Source organism: Azolla caroliniana, unplaced genomic scaffold (assembly GCF_043228905.1).
Source record: "Azolla caroliniana isolate FFs.n. ecotype wild unplaced genomic scaffold, voAzoCaro1.0.p SCAF_1, whole genome shotgun sequence".
Taxonomy (NCBI): Eukaryota; Viridiplantae; Streptophyta; class Polypodiopsida; order Salviniales; family Salviniaceae; genus Azolla; species Azolla caroliniana.
This window is the reverse complement of record NW_028230436.1, coordinates 6591475-6607478: the sequence shown is the minus strand read 5'-3', so window position 1 is coordinate 6607478 and position 16004 is coordinate 6591475. Positions and strand designations below refer to the sequence as shown.

The 16004-nt window shown below is 35.3% G+C and overlaps 2 protein-coding genes across 2 annotated transcripts; one reads left to right on the top strand and one right to left on the bottom strand.

The window, feature by feature from the left end:
* Window positions 1-2479: 2479 nt before the first annotated feature.
* On the bottom strand, window positions 2480-8902 carry LOC147868668 (tubby-like F-box protein 3). The gene is made up of 5 exons (XM_087322140.1): window positions 8620-8902; window positions 7141-7624; window positions 6158-6245; window positions 5229-5358; window positions 2480-3423 (listed from the first exon to the last, which is right to left on the bottom strand). Exons 2-5 carry the CDS (start codon window positions 7501-7503, stop codon window positions 2709-2711), a joined length of 1296 nt encoding a protein of 431 aa, XP_087178266.1. The 5' UTR covers window positions 7504-7624; window positions 8620-8902; the 3' UTR covers window positions 2480-2708.
* A 5127-nt stretch (window positions 8903-14029) lies between these two features.
* Window positions 14030-14638, top strand: LOC147868667 (putative pentatricopeptide repeat-containing protein At3g28640). The gene has a single exon (XM_087339559.1). The coding sequence runs from the start codon at window positions 14030-14032 to the stop codon at window positions 14636-14638; it is 609 nt and encodes a 202-aa protein (XP_087195685.1).
* Window positions 14639-16004: the final 1366 nt, after the last annotated feature.

Below are 16004 nucleotides of genomic sequence, written 5' to 3'. Positions count from 1 at the left end.
ATGGAGCAAATGGTATAGTTTGAATTATTTTAAATGAGAAACAAAGCCACGATTCAAAGTTAAAGTCATCACGAGGAATGTTGTGACATTGTCCTCCAAACATGTCCAAACAACTTCAAGCTCCCTCATGACAATAAAATTGGGACATCACACATGCAATTCAATTTGACCACCAATTTCTATTCCATCCTCAACCACGTTTATCCCAATAAATCATACATTGACATCATCCAAATTGGCCTTTTGATCTTGTGTGCAATCAAGAACACTTGATCATTAATTTTGACCCCAACAAAGGCCAACATCCTCAAGTAAGCTCACCCAACATGGCGTGTGGCCCTTTCATCAACGTACATCCATCAACCAACTTAGGTGTCATCTAACAACACGCGATTGTTACTCGTGGCCAAAAATTACCTACGCATTACAATCAAGAACCTTACCAAGAATTCATTCCATATACCTTTTATTTACCTTTTTTGGCCTTGACCATGATGCTCAAGTATTGGTTGGATCCAAATGTTTTTATGTTTTTGGACAACGTTTTCTAAAATGTGCTAAATAAGAATTCTCTATAGTGCATTCATTGAGACTTGGTTCTTTTTAGCAGGAGGCCGAATAAATAATGTGCATTGCATTGCAAATTTAAAGGATTATGAGAGAGAAATGCAAGATGCCTTATGTTCTCATCTCACATTTTATAGTTCGTGCATTGCACTAAGAATATATAGGGTTATGAGAAAGAAATGCTAGATGTCTTATTTCCCGTTTGACATACTCATAGAATCAAAGCATCAAAGAGAAAAAAGGATGAAAATTTGACAAATTTGTTCATGTGAAACAAGAAAGAAAACCAACAATTTTGGAATAGAAAGGTTGTCTAAGAGGTAGTGGCAAGCCTTCTAATTAGTGGATTGTGACTACAAAGGGAAAAAGATGTTCCATATATATTTCAAAACTACTATGTACCACCATTCCCCATAGGTTGTCGGGTAGATGCATCCATCAACCATACACAACCTGACATTTCTTGGCACCATCTTTGGCTTCCCCCACTTCTTCCAACACTCAAAGTTGATCATGCTAACAATTGCCCCCTTATCTCTAATACATTGGATACCACATGCCATCATTAATTGTAACTTAGAGTGTGAGTGTGAAGCTTGTGTGAGCTAACTCAAAGGAGGCGAATTTCTGATCTTGCACTTCTCATTGTCATCTTTACAAAATAAACATTAAGGGGAAGAAATACTAGAGTTTGAATTTAGGAAAGTTGATAAGGCATGCCTTCATTGCTTCACAAAGAACTTAAACTATATAGTTGTTCATAACAATGACAAGAAATAAAACATACCATTATGTTAACATTATTATGCTAGATTGAACCAAAGTATTGTCATATCACATAGTGTAATGGTAAGGTTGTGTCAAAATGATGACATACCTTTACATAGGAAAAGGCTAATGATGCATGTAGCATGATGAATGCAAACAAAATAACATTGCCTATATGTAGCTCATTTGGTTGTAACTTGTTGCGCACACATCCTTGCATTGATGTTGCATGATGCCATTTTGTACTTTCACATATAAAAAACTATTTAGAATTGAGAAAATTGCTTTATAAGTGAATGGCAAACCAACCTTTGGGAGGGAAGATATGTGAATTATTAAAAGATGACCATTTTTAACTTTCAACTTCTTTGTTCAGTTAAAACACATAATAATGCTAGATGATTAGAATTTATTTTGCAAGATACAAGAATAAAGTGAGTCTTCCACGGTTCATGATTTTGAAGCAATACCAAAGTCAATAGCATGAGGAAGAGGGGATTGGATTCATGTGTGACTCACTTGGCATTGACAATTAATTATTCATTTTCCGTGACCCCAAAAAGTCATTTGAGCATACAGATATATAGAATCTAGATATATATACAAGAAACAAGTGGGAGATTCACCAATCCATCCAAGTTTAAGACACATTATTTTAGGGGTTAGAGTTGGTCAATAGAATTTTAAAGAGATTATTGACAAGGAACCATAAAAATAATGACAATGAAAAGTCTTCATAGCTGTGCGCCCAAAAGTCAGGAAATTAATAATAAAATTGGAGAATATAAGCCCATTGGGGAATATACTTAGATTTAAATAGCATTCAGTGTATGATAATAGTGTATGTTAATAGAGCTAATTTGATAATGTGATGAACAAAAGAAAACAAGACAATTGGTACGCAACATCAAAAGAACAATCCTCAAAATATAATCATGTGGCAATGACCACTTAACCATTAGAAAAATAATCTTTGTTTGTCTACGACATTGAACTGAAACAAAAATAAATCTACCTGTAATCATGGTCTCACATACATAAGCACTCAAAACATTTTGCTTTAATCATTTAAACATACCTTTCTTTTTCATATATATAATATATAATATATAAATTATATATTATATATATAAGTAGCCTTCGGTGATACACAAGAGGTTTCAATATTATCCTTTTCCATCAAATCACCTCTAATCTTTTCAATTCTTCAAGTATTATATATCGACATTTTCTTCAAGTATAATATATCGACAACAGACACAAGTACCTATTAAGAAGACAATGAAAACTTTACCTTGTGAGCAAATGTTAAGATACACAAATTTCTCTGGTTTTTGTTTCCTTCATTTCTTCTTTATTTCTCTTGTCGTCACTCACTCACATGCGAGCTTTGTATCAAAGCTACTAAGACATATTGCGAATGCTTGAAAAGCCGATAATGGGTAACGATAATCCATTGTGAACATATCTTTCCCGATTTTACCAAACTGAAGAAGAACCTTATCATGGTCACTTTGGGAAGAGGAGGGTTGGACGGGCTCAGTATTAGTGGCACCCCTGCTGACGTTGGTGGATACATTGGCACCAACTAGTTGGAAATTCTTGACAGACGCAACTGTTACACGCCCACGGAAGTTGAGGCACCAACACTGGAGTTGCTCATGCCACCTTGGAGCTTTGTTTTTTAGTATCAATGGACCTTCCTTCGTCAAAAGACAGCTTTTGGGAGCTTCAGGGTCAATCAGGCTAAAATCTGACACAGAAGACTTGGATCCGAAAGCTGGAAGGGACGATAACGAACAGGCTAGGGCAGCACTGGAGAATTCAACAGGGGTGGGTGCAATCCCGCCAGGCTCAAGTGCAGAAGCAGGGATCGAATGCATTGTGCAGTGCATTCGTCTGGGGCCACGGGTCCCCAGAACGTTCAATTCATACGCGATGTGGGCAACATTGTAGCTACCACCAAAAGGTCGAGGCGAGACTTGCTTTGACCCCACTCTCCGCCCCGCCTTGTTTGTTGATGCGATTGCACGATTGTGAGGTGGTTGGCTATCGTATATCGTGAATTTTGTGCCCAAAAAGTTTGATCTACACATGAAAGAACAGGTCTGATCAGCAGTAAATTACATTCTTAATATGTTTTCAGCATTAATGATTTAAAAAACAGAACCGATTGTTGAAGCGAGGAACAAATTAGATTTTGAAAAAGATCCAACAGTGGTTTTCAGAGCCAACATATGTTTTTCATAAACTTTTCCAACACATGTTTTTCATATCTCAGTGCAGTGGGACCATAGTTTCACCATCTTTTTTTATATCCTAAAATTTTCACAGTTCAATCCAGAGAAGGGGAATTTATATTTGATAATAAATGAAAGTTTTTCTTCAACAAATTCTTCATTGTGTTACACTGAATGTTCATTTTCTTTTAATAATCAATCCTAAACATATAACATAGAAGCAAAATTTTATATTAAAAAGAACAGGTTTTATGTTTTACAGTATTAAAACAAATTAAATCTATGAAGGATTCCAGAATCCACAACAACCTTTTCAAAAACTACCATAACATAGTTTTTTCATGTTGTGTAGTCAATCTAGCTAGCTGCCACACTTCTAACAAACTCTTTGATATTCATTATTTACTAGTGATTGATTTTTTAGACCATTAATTAATTCTTGCTTTTTTATCTTTAAATATTATTGTCATGTTTTAATGAAGGGAAATGCTTTTCAGAAGTAAACCCTTCATACTTGGTGATCTCTGAAAAACTGTGAGCAAACGCTATAAAGGATACTTATCTGAAATTCCTTCAATTAGAAAACAAAATGATTTCTGACATAAGTAGGTCAGAATCACATTTGTGACCTGATAATTTATCTGGATAAAGCGAACCCTTCAAAATGATCAGTTATTCTATTACAATCTCTACTCAAATTTGTAGAAAAACTTGGTTTATAGTAAGTTATAATGCTGATAGTAGATAGGGATTAACCAGCCGAAAATTTCTCTTTTTCAGCTAAACGAGTGAAACTTTCAAGAATTTCTAATTTTTAATTTTTCTCTTTTACATCCTGAAATTTCACAATTCAATATCTATAAGCAAGCAATAATTTTTGTTTTTATAAAGAAAAAAACCTCAACTATAGTTGAGCAATCATTTATGTTTAAAACAGAGATCAGAACCTATTTCAAACACTGTCGCATCTTTTTTTAATAAATAGGCATGTCACATGAATTTTCTTTCAAGCAGCAAGCTTCTAAAACCTTGGATTTACTGATGATTATTGAGATATTCTCAATCGGACTTATATTGTATTTTCTAGCTATTAGTTCGGAGATATATCCCACTACAATCAATATTTTTAGCAAACATTGTCACATGTCCTTTTCGTATGTGTGAGACATATCACCAATCAAAGTTCTGATTCACATCTCACCAGATTTGAATATATGCTAATTTTTTAAAATAAAAATGGTCTCATGTGTAACAAATTTGGCTTTTCAACAGATTGTTTTTATCCCCCAAGGTATTGTAATGTCTGCTACTTCTGCGGACAAAAAGGCAGAAGAAGCTGGGCTTTTCAAACTGTCAATAATTTTGACAGCCATGTAATGCAAGCCAAACGTAACCCAGATTTTCCAGGACTATAAATGATTTTGTGGAGGATGTAATTGATCAAAAATATTCTTTTTCAGGTAAAAAAATGCAAGCTATTTCCTGTTCTGGTATGTATTGCATTGATGTTTTCGTTTTACATCCTACATGCCTGGCATGCAAAGTGCAACAATATATTTAATTTAGAGTTTTTCTTTCAGAACATTAGTGAATCTTTCAGAAGAATAAATGGAGAGTAAACAACAAAGACTTTTAAAAGTTTGAAGGTTCAACCTCAGCTTGCCAACATATGTATTGCTACATCTCGACATATCATCTGAATTCAAAGATATGATATAATCTGCATTGGCCGCACGCCTCACCTTCCGAGCAGCCAAAAGAAACTTCCCATTATCCATCAATGCTATATAAACAAAAAAAAAAAGTATCAAACACAATATATACAAAAGCTAAAGCATTTTATGCAACCATGTAAAAGCATTTTTTCACATTTTTGGGGGGGTTAAGATTATGGACAATATTCAAGTCTTAGTAGTCTCTAAAATAGTTGAACACAACAACGCAAAAACTTTCTTTTATTATGATTAATGTCTAAGACGATTATCCAACAAAGTAAACTTTTTTTGTATACAGATTAATGTTTAAGGTTTTGCGTTGTTGTGTTCAACAATGCAAAATCTTTCTTTTATTATGATTAATGTCTAAGACGATTATACAACAAAGTAAACTTTTTTTGTATAAAGATTAATGTTTGAGTCAATCATCCAACAATGCACAAATTTTTTAGACTAAAAGGAGTGCTCAAAAAAATCATCCAGTGATGACAAGATTTTTTTCTCAAAGATGATGACAAAAAATACACGCATTTTTTATATTGTGATTACTGTTTACGAGAATCATCCAACAATCCGATCTTTTCTTATTAAGGATAATGTCTAAGACAATCATCCAACAATGAAAAATTTATTTTATTAAGGTTAGTATTCAAGACAATCATCAATAATGTAAATATGTTTTTCTTAGATTCTTTAACATGTTTTCATTGCAATTAAGGAAGATCTATGTGACATAACAGTGTGTCCTGGAATAACCATTCAGAAAATACGAACTCTTAAACACACCGTCATTGCAATTAAGTAACATATGCATTAGTTATCAGCTAAGTAAGGAAGAAACAAGGAAACCATGCTAAAGAATCTTACTTGCACTGAGTCCTAGGTACAAAAGATATGTTGAACTGCTTCGATCTCTTTTAATATAACATTGCACCGTTGCATCCCGAGGACCAGGCTGCGACAAATAGATAATAATAATTGAAGCACATAGACAATTTCATAACTTAAAGAGTCTCTTCTGGCTAGATCACCCAAACACAATTTTAAGAACTATTTATTGGTCTAAAGGTTAATCTATTGGGCTAAATCAAGATTTATAACTGTTGATGGAATTTTATTTCTTTATAGGTGAACCCATTGTGTTAAAATGAAACTCAATAGACGAATAATTAGCTTACCTAATATGTTTGAAAATTTGAGCTCAGAAAGAAAAAAAAATTGATATAGCAAAACTAGATATTGAAAAAGGCAAAACATAAGAAAAATATGGGCACAACGACTGAATTTCTAGAAATCTCATAATGCAGAAATAATATTAATTTGTGGAACATCATCAACAATAATAAAGAGACTCTATGGCTAAGTTTTCTTGACAATCTGGCCTATGTCAAAACAGTTGTACATTATGAAAACCTATCAAGAACAAGTTATTCCACCCATAGAAAGATGTGATGTAGTTGCAAACATAGAGATGAATTGAAATTAGTGCTAAACTACAAATGTATATAAGAAGCCGAAACAAGATAGACTAAATTAGAAATATTCAATAATCACATGAATCAAAGTTAAAAGTGTTTTCCCCTAGTTTTGACCCATTCGAAAAATGCAAAAAAAATCTCCAAAAATTGAGACTTGACCAGAATGCCTCCTGAGTTTTCAAAAGTTGCCACAATACCCCTAAGATTTCAAATTTCCGACAGGTATTACCCCTCTCCACTGGATACTACAGAGGGCTGAATCCAGTGAAAGAATTAGAACTTACTGGTGGGTAAATTTCACTAGTACAGAGGGGTATTCTGGAAAATATCCAAAAAATTCAGGATGCACTCTACTTTTTTCTTGTTTTTTACCTGTTTGAGAGAGATGGGAAAGGTAATCTGTCCCGAGATTTCGGGGTTCTTAGTGAGCTCTTTAGCGATGTTCCTCCAGTTTCTACAAACACAAGCACATGCAACAAAGTTCTTCCGGGAAGGCCAAGTGCTCTCACTTCTTTCTACACGTTGAATAACATCACGAAGAAGCTCGGGTGGCATCGTTGCCCAACAACTTTGTTCAGAAATGTCTACATAATTGTCTCTTCTCACTTGATTCTCATCCAATACAGAGCTCATTGATCTCGACCGATAGTGATGAGTTGGAAATATTTCAAAACTTCGGCGAGAGAAGCTTCCCAGGCCATCTCTCAGATCTTGGATAATAATTTTAAAGGACATTATTATCGGAGGACCTGATCTTATCTCTCTCTCTGTGCAGTTATTATTTTATGCCACACCGTCTCAAAATGCTATTTCCTCCCTCCTTTGTACCCTTTACATTCATGGGTTTTTTGGAACTCTGTTGAGAAGAAAGAAAGAAAGACAATATTTAGAAGATCAAAGACAATTTTAGCTTCCAAAATCCACTCTTTGGGTTAAAATTAAACAGCCAATGGGTTTTACAATTCCTCTCTGACTACAGTTTACAGCATCGATAGGTTCTAAATCCTCTCTGATTAAGACAAAGATTCTGTCAGCTTCAAAATCCTCTCTGGTTAAGGTTAAAGAATCATTACATTCTAAATCCTCTCTTATCAAAGTTAAACAACCAACATCAACTAAGCATTATCTTGGTTAAGATTTAATACTCATTCTCTTATATATCCCTGTTGATTGAGGCTAAATACCCAGTAGTTTCTTGGTTAGGATTTAAGCTTATTACCCTCTCTGTTTACAGTCAACTACCCTACACATTAGCATCTACACATTTATGTACCCATTCTCTTATAAATCCCCTCAGGTTAAACCTAAATACCCAGTAACTACTTTGCCTTTCTCATTAAGGTTGAAATACCATTCGCTTCTAGTCTTCTCTGGTTACCGTTAATTTCCCATTAACATCTCGCCATTATGAATTAAGGTTTAAAATATCAGCTTCTAGTCCCCAGGGTTGAATTTAAAGAACACCCACGTGCAATTAAATACTCATTAACCTCAAATTTGAAGTTAAAGATCATTCAGTTCAGAAAAAAGACCCATTATACCCTAAATTCTTTCTGATTAAGGTGAAAGGACTTCATTATCTTCTTTGAATAAGGTTAAATGACCCAATAACCTTTCAAATTTCCTCTCTAAGGTTAAAGACTGTTACCTCCTGAATCTTCTTTGATTCAGATCAAACGCCTCCTTTACTTCTAATTCTTCTTAAATTACGGTTAAAAAACTAAATCTGTTTCTAAACCCCATGTAGTTTACGTTAGAAAGAGCCATTTCTTTTAAATCCTATCTGATTAAGGTTAAAGGAACCATACGAAGTAAAAAAACATTGACCATCAACAACACAATGAATAGTACCTGAACTTAATCCCTTCTGCAACCTTTACTTTTTTATTTTCTTTCTTCCTTTTCCTCTTCCACTCTGCACGCTTCCGTGGAACCACCACTGTTAGCTTTATCTTCTGTGTTCTAGGTAAAAACTTGCCCTTCTTCTCTGTGCCTTCATAGATCCATTGATAGCAACGAAAACAAAAGCTTCTTCTTTTCGTCTTCCTATGATCCTTTGCTTGCCGAATATCATTCAAGCCGGTTCATTTACGAGATTACGAAAGTAAGAGAGAGAGGGGGGGGAAAGATAATCCTTAGATCTAGCCAAAGAAACAGGAAGGAAAACAAAGGGAACAAAAGAAAGAGGGTGTGTGTGTGTGTATACGTATCGGATTCTAAGAAAATGATGAATAAAATGCTAATAAGAATGATAGTTCTGGGGTCTTTTGTAATAATGGCATGGCTGTTCTGTTTTTCTTTTTTCTGTTTTCAGAGCTCAAATGAAGCAAAGAGAGAGAGAGAGAGCGAGAGAGAGAGAGAGAGAGAGAGAGAGAGTCTCTGTTATTTATCTATCCTCTGTCTTAGCTGTCTGTCTAATGTTTCCCTTTTTTGTTTCATTCATTGATTTGTGGGAGCAGAAGAAGAAGAAGAAGAAGAAGAAGAAGAGAGGAGACGCTCAGGGAAGGGGAAGAACTCTTCTTCATTATCAGTCACGAGAGAAACCTAGAGAGAGAGAGAGACAGACACAGACACAGACACAGACACAGGGGGAGGGAGACAGAGTCTAGATAGAGAAATGGCGTTATCCTCCCCCCCGGGCCCCTAGAGAGAGAGAGAGAGAGAGAGAGAGAGAGAATAAGGGCGTGTTCACACGCCTCATTGCTTCAGCTTTGATATTTTGTCTACTCGGCTCCCGTAAGTCGCCCATTACCCAGTCGGTCCGTCACAAACATATCGGCCTGCTCTGCCCAATGTCGAGTTTACATCTGACGTTTGCTTTCCAGTTTCGAGCACAGAATTTAAAAAAAAAATTATGTACGTGTATGATGTATGTATATAGAGACCGTTAAGAGAAAGAAAGAACGAAAGAATGAGCTGATGATCTTTAAGGGGCCATCCGTGTCACGTGTGGAACGTATCTCGATGACGAAAACGAGAGTTGGCAGGGACTTTAGAGCTAGCAACTGGCAAGCATTGATGGTCTTCTTAGCTCTCGAGTTTTTGTTCGCTACCGTGTCTGCCTTTTTGTGATGCATGTTGCTGATCTAAGATGCCTTGGCATCGTCCATATGGGTCAGTTGTTGCCCACAATTACCAAATTCCAATGATCTATGGAGGTATATCTACTTGGATTTCATTACATATCTCTCATATTTCTGAAGATTGTAATGTCATCGTCATAGTGTGAATCAATTCGCTAAGATAACTTATTTCCTTCCAATCACAGAGATTATCAATTATCAAGGGATGGGTACCTAATTATGAGAGAAGTATTCAACCATCATGGTCTCCCATTATTGCCACATTATTAACAATTGTGGGCAACAACTCATCTTAAAATGTTGGAAACACTTGGACAAGCTGCCCAAAATCTGTTTTGAAGAGTGACATCCAAATTGAGTGTATAAATCAAATGTTGGATCAACACTTTCTTTGCTTCATCGACTACCAATCGATGATCGGGTTGACTTGCATTTTGGGGAGTTTGTTTGCAATAATTTAGTTCATTCTTTTACTAGATGCACCCCCTTCTTCCACTAAAGTAAGTTGCAATCCTCGTTGCCGAAGATCTTACAATACAACCCCAAGATAATCAGGCCGAAATCTCTTAACATGGTGTAATGCTTAGGCCACAAAAAAGTTGGTTGTATATTGTCATCATCTAAATTCCACATAGAAACCTAAGTTCTACATCAAGGATCATATGTGGTAATTGTCAGGTAATATGAAGACCACTAGGCCACGTGACAAGTTAGTTAATCAATGTCTTGAACTATTCATGATGTTTGCTAAGATCAATGAAGTAGCATTTCATTTTGATCATCATTCATGCATGAGTCTCTCCATGTCTTATTGTTGGAACCTTCTAATTCCATTATGAAGTGGATGGTTCCACCTCCACCTTCAACTAAACTTGTTGACAGGCTAAAGGTCAAAGTTGTAGTAGTTTTAGACTCCAATATCATCTCCAACAAACTATAGTACCTCGTTGATTGGTTAGATTATGCACCTAATGATCATGTTTGGGAACTACAATGAATATTCCTAATGGCCAAAAACTTGAAGTAGAATCTCATTGTCAATATTTTGATAAACCAAGTCCCAAATTGTGCATTGGGACTTGTGGAATTTATTGTCGAACGAGAGGAGATGGTGTCATGAGCAGGATGTACGCAAGAATATACTAGATTTGTGTGTTCATGCACTCAATTGAAGTTGTTGCACTAGTGATAATGTAAATTGATTAACCATAGTTACTTTATACAGTTTACTTCATCCAGATCCCATACAATCTTCTCATAATGTAGAACTTCTTAAAAAAAGGGCTCTTCTCTAGGTGTCACCCCTAATTTCCATAGGTTTATATGTCGAGGGCTAGACACCATTTTCCAGATGATCGCACCGGTAGTCTATTTCATCCCAATCTTCTATTGAAATGGATTGACAATGCAAGTTTGTTTGGAACTTTGAGCTAGTGTACTCCCATCTTAGCCAAATGCATGTTTGTGTTTTGACCTTTTATATGGTGATGTCTCCTCTTCTTTGTATGTAGTCCATCTACATGCTCCGTCTACTTGAGAACACCACACACCCTTTGAGACCCTCAATACATTGTGAGGCTATTGCAATTGATCCTATTATGTCTTATAACACTTATAAGTTTTTAATGGAGCCACAAAGTGCTACGTAACTAACTTGAGAGTAATCACACATGATGATATTGTCACATAACCTCAAAGGATTAACGAACCATTTCTATGGAATGAGGATGTTTAATGAAAAGAGACAAAGATGCAAACATTGAGAAGAAGAAAATAGAAGATGATAACACCCAAAAAATGCAATGAAACAACTTCAATACATTTATCTTAACATTACAATGTTCTCTCACTATTTGCTAGACAAAGATGCACACGTAGAGAAGTAGAAAGAGAAAGAAATCAACAAGAAATTGGTATGGAGATGATGGTGATCAAGCTTCAATATACTTCGTTTTACAATTACATTGTCCCTCTCACTCTCTATGAGATTTACACGTTTCTATATATAGAAAAGCATGTTTTCTTGCTGTGGTTTACAATTTTTTTCATATTTAAGCTTATGAAAGGGTTAATATAATAGCTTTTTCCCCAAAAAACACCGCTTCGCATTAGTAAGCAAAATAAAAGGGTTAATATTATGTTGGTCCACTCAACTAGCTTTCCACCCAATGTGCATTGATTATAATAATCTATTGTTTGGTTCAAATTACACTAGCATGTGAGATATTCTTGAAAGAGAACAAGTGTTGGGTAATAGATATTCAAATATCTCGATTCTATAGTATGTTCAAAAGCCTCGTGCTTAAGTGAGGGTATCATAAAAACTAATTGCTATTCTTTACTGCCATAGATGTAAACAACCTCAAACTACAAACACCCTCGTAGAAGTTGTTATCCCTTGTTCTTTAGCATAGCAATGTCCTTCATTTATCACCATTACTAGAGGTGTTGTTGAGATGCTAGGGGTTGATTCACATGCACCAAAAACATATGAATCTTGAGCTCCCACAAGTCTTTTTGTATATGGTTTTCATAGTTTTGAACGTAAACCCACATGTGCCTAGAAGACCCTATAAAGAAATAAATCAAACTACTTAGATTTCAAAAAATAATGCACAATGATATTGAGAGAGAGAGGGAGGGAGAGAGAGAAAATAACAAGAAGAGACCTCACATGTCCCATGCTTAAGCGAGGGTCTCATGCAATATATTGTCATCATGTTTTCCTCTCCTCTCCCTTTCATCACCATGCATAATTTATGTGCATAAATACTTATAAACCTGCAACGTTGACCATAATATTGGTTAAAATTTTATGCACGGAGGTAAAATCTAGATGTAGTAACAAAAGTTATCCACAATAGTTTAGAGGAAGAAGTTAGCATGAGGATTAAAACATGTTCACGTTTACATACTTGTCCATGAATGAGGACACCTTGTCCTATAAAAAAAGGGGTTCGAAAAACATCCCATAATTACCTACAACCAGTGTTGTTAAAGACTATTAAAAGTGTGGTTAAGATGTATGAGGGGTCATAATATGATTTACATTAGATGATGGGGGATTGGGAGGAGGGGATAAAGCTTGAGAGAGAAACGTGTATTATCTTTAGAGAGATGTAGAATGAGGATATAGAAAAATAGCATTCACATGTTCACATGGCTCATGTTTGAATAAGGTATCCCTTGCCCATTATTTTAAAAGCTTGAAAAGTGTGTCACCTATTCATCTTCTTTATATTATAAATACCCATCACCAAATTCATCATCATAGAAACACCCCTTTAGTCACCATCTCCTCTTCTTGATTTCTTAATGGTATCATCATAAAAAAGTGGTTACTACACTCAATCCCAAAATCCCCCAATTATAGAGATTATTCTATCAAGTATCCTTTGAAAGAAGTACCTTACACCACCTTCCTATGGAAATGAGCGATCATTGAAGAGGTCTAAAGAGAAATGTCTAGGACATGTTTTCACCCCTGTTAATGAGGACCTCTTGCCCTGATCACCCAATAGCATACATTTAGCATTTCTATCAACATCATCGTTCAAATATCCCCCAATTACATAACTTGGAAAAATGTGTACCACAATACTATTTTGATTATCAATCCCTAGCCATCTACATCCCATCACCATACTCCCTAATTATCCGACTTAGAGAGTGTGGTTAAAATGTTAAAGCATTGGAACATATTATTAGAGTGTAGGTCTAAGGCTCAATTCATGTTACACATAAGATAAAAGTTGCAGTCAAGAGTGCACATTGTGACTATGAGAGGAATGTGTACATAGATAATGAATCTTATAAAAAATACATGGAAAGAAAACTCAACTATGGTCTAATCATCTCTAATGAGGTGTTATACTCTAACTCAACTGACATTTGTTTAAGGGAAAATATGTATAGTCAATGAGTCTTCTCACTTGTGCGTCAACACCTTTTCTCAGAACAAACAGAATGTGAAGTTAGCCACAATGCAATAATAATGCAAATTGTAGACAAAAGGATGGGCTCTAGCATGTATACATGAGGGTGGTTTCCTATTTCGAGAAGAAGATGGTTTTGTAGTTTGGTGCAAGATGTGTAATATAATGTGTGATCAAAGAGGATGTGCTCTAAATTATATATAAAGCGATGGTATGGATGATGATCAACTCTAGCATTTATCGATGAGTGTGGTTCCCCTATTTCGAGAGGAATATGGTATGTTGGTGCTCGATGCTCTCTATCAGTTCTATCGTATATCTGTTTACAATAAGCTTTCATGGAATTTCATGCTATCAGGTTACAACAATTGTGGTCAACCACAGAAAGCATTGGATCTATACAAAACGATGAGAAACGTTGATGTTTCTTCTTCACATCCAAATGAACATACTTTTGTTGCTTTGCTCAAGGCTTGTATAAGGTTAAGAGACATGAGAACAAGTCTTCATGTACATGTAGAATGTGATTCAAGAGGTTTCCTACATAGTGATATCTCATTGGCTACCGCTTTGGTTGATACTTATGCAAAATGTGGCTCAATCGAGAGAGTTAGACAGGTTTTCGATAAATTACATGTTAGAGATACAATCACCTGGACTTCATTGATTGTTGGGTATGTTGAGAATGGAAAATCTAAAGAAGCAGTTGAATGCATTGAAAAGATGCAATCTGATGGTATCTTCCCTGATATTGTTACATTTATAAGCATTCTCAAAGCATGTTGCAACTTAGGATCAATCAATGAAGGCCAAGTAATGCATTGTGAGGTTGAAAGAAGGGATTTTCTCTGAAGAAGAAGAAGAAGAAGAAGAAGAAGAAGAATTCTTTGAAGGATACAAGAAAAAGAGAAATTAGTAGGAAAAGGGGATTGAATAATAAAAGAAGAAAGAGCAAACCTAATAATAGAGAAATGTCCACATATAACACACACACACACACACACACACACACACACACACACACACACACACACACACACACACACACACACACACACACACACACACACACACACACACACACACACACAATACTGACCTGATAAAGACGATTGATGATGAACAAGAAAGAAAAGAAAGATTCTATGAGGTTTAAGGGTATTTTGGTAAATAGGGCTTGTAGATTTGAGTGTATAATTACTTTATAAAGTGTATTTTTTGGGAGATAGGGGTAGTTTGGTAAAATTGGAACTTCTGGGGGTATCCTGGTACTTTTCCCTATTTTTTATATGCTTCCCATGTGATCTTAGTAAGTATCCGAATTTTAAAAAAAACTTTACGCATGTACTCGATAACAGTTTCCATAGCAACAATTTCAATGGGAAGTGATCACATCTAAATAAATCAGAGCATGTGTTGTCTTTGTGGCTTGGCTTCAGAGAACTCAAAACTCTGTGCTTTTGGACATTTTCAAACTCTTTCAAATAAGGTTTAGAGAGAGTGAATGAAGAATACCATTTGGGAATTTAGAAATTGTGTTCAAACCAAAAGCATATATGGATCAATAAAACATGGCCTAACAATAGGATAGACTCATCTAAGCATGCATATTTTTTGAGACAAAGATAAAGAGAAAATCATACCATGTTCACAAATCTAGTTATTGAGTGAAGGTCCTTTCCTCTATGAGAAACCTTGAAAAGTGTGTATTAATGTCATATATGTCCCCTGATCGCCCCCATATGAAAGGCTTAAAAAAAATGTGATGTATTTATCTTGCTTTATTTATGATCACCATAACAATACTCAACGATCTCCATCTACATTTGTCATTGTTAATAAGAATGTTATTGCTATGTGCACGCGGGAAATTCATATGCACGATAATATATGAATATGGAAAATTGATCGTAAATCAAAGTTTCACCTCAAATAGAGATTTAACATAGATAAAGTCTACTCATGCTAATATGGATCTTTAGAAGGAGCTAGAAAAATGGATAGAGCCACATGTGTTCACATGCTCATGTTGAAGTGAAGGTTCCTTCAAGCTTCCCCTTTATTTCATAAGGGACTTGAAATCTACGTAGGATATTATACATTTCATCACCATATAGTTGTGACTTATCACCTTATGAATGGTTTGGAAAACATATAGTATAATTCTAAGGTCTTCTCCTTCTCTTCTTCTCATTGTCACCATAGAAACACCCCCTTA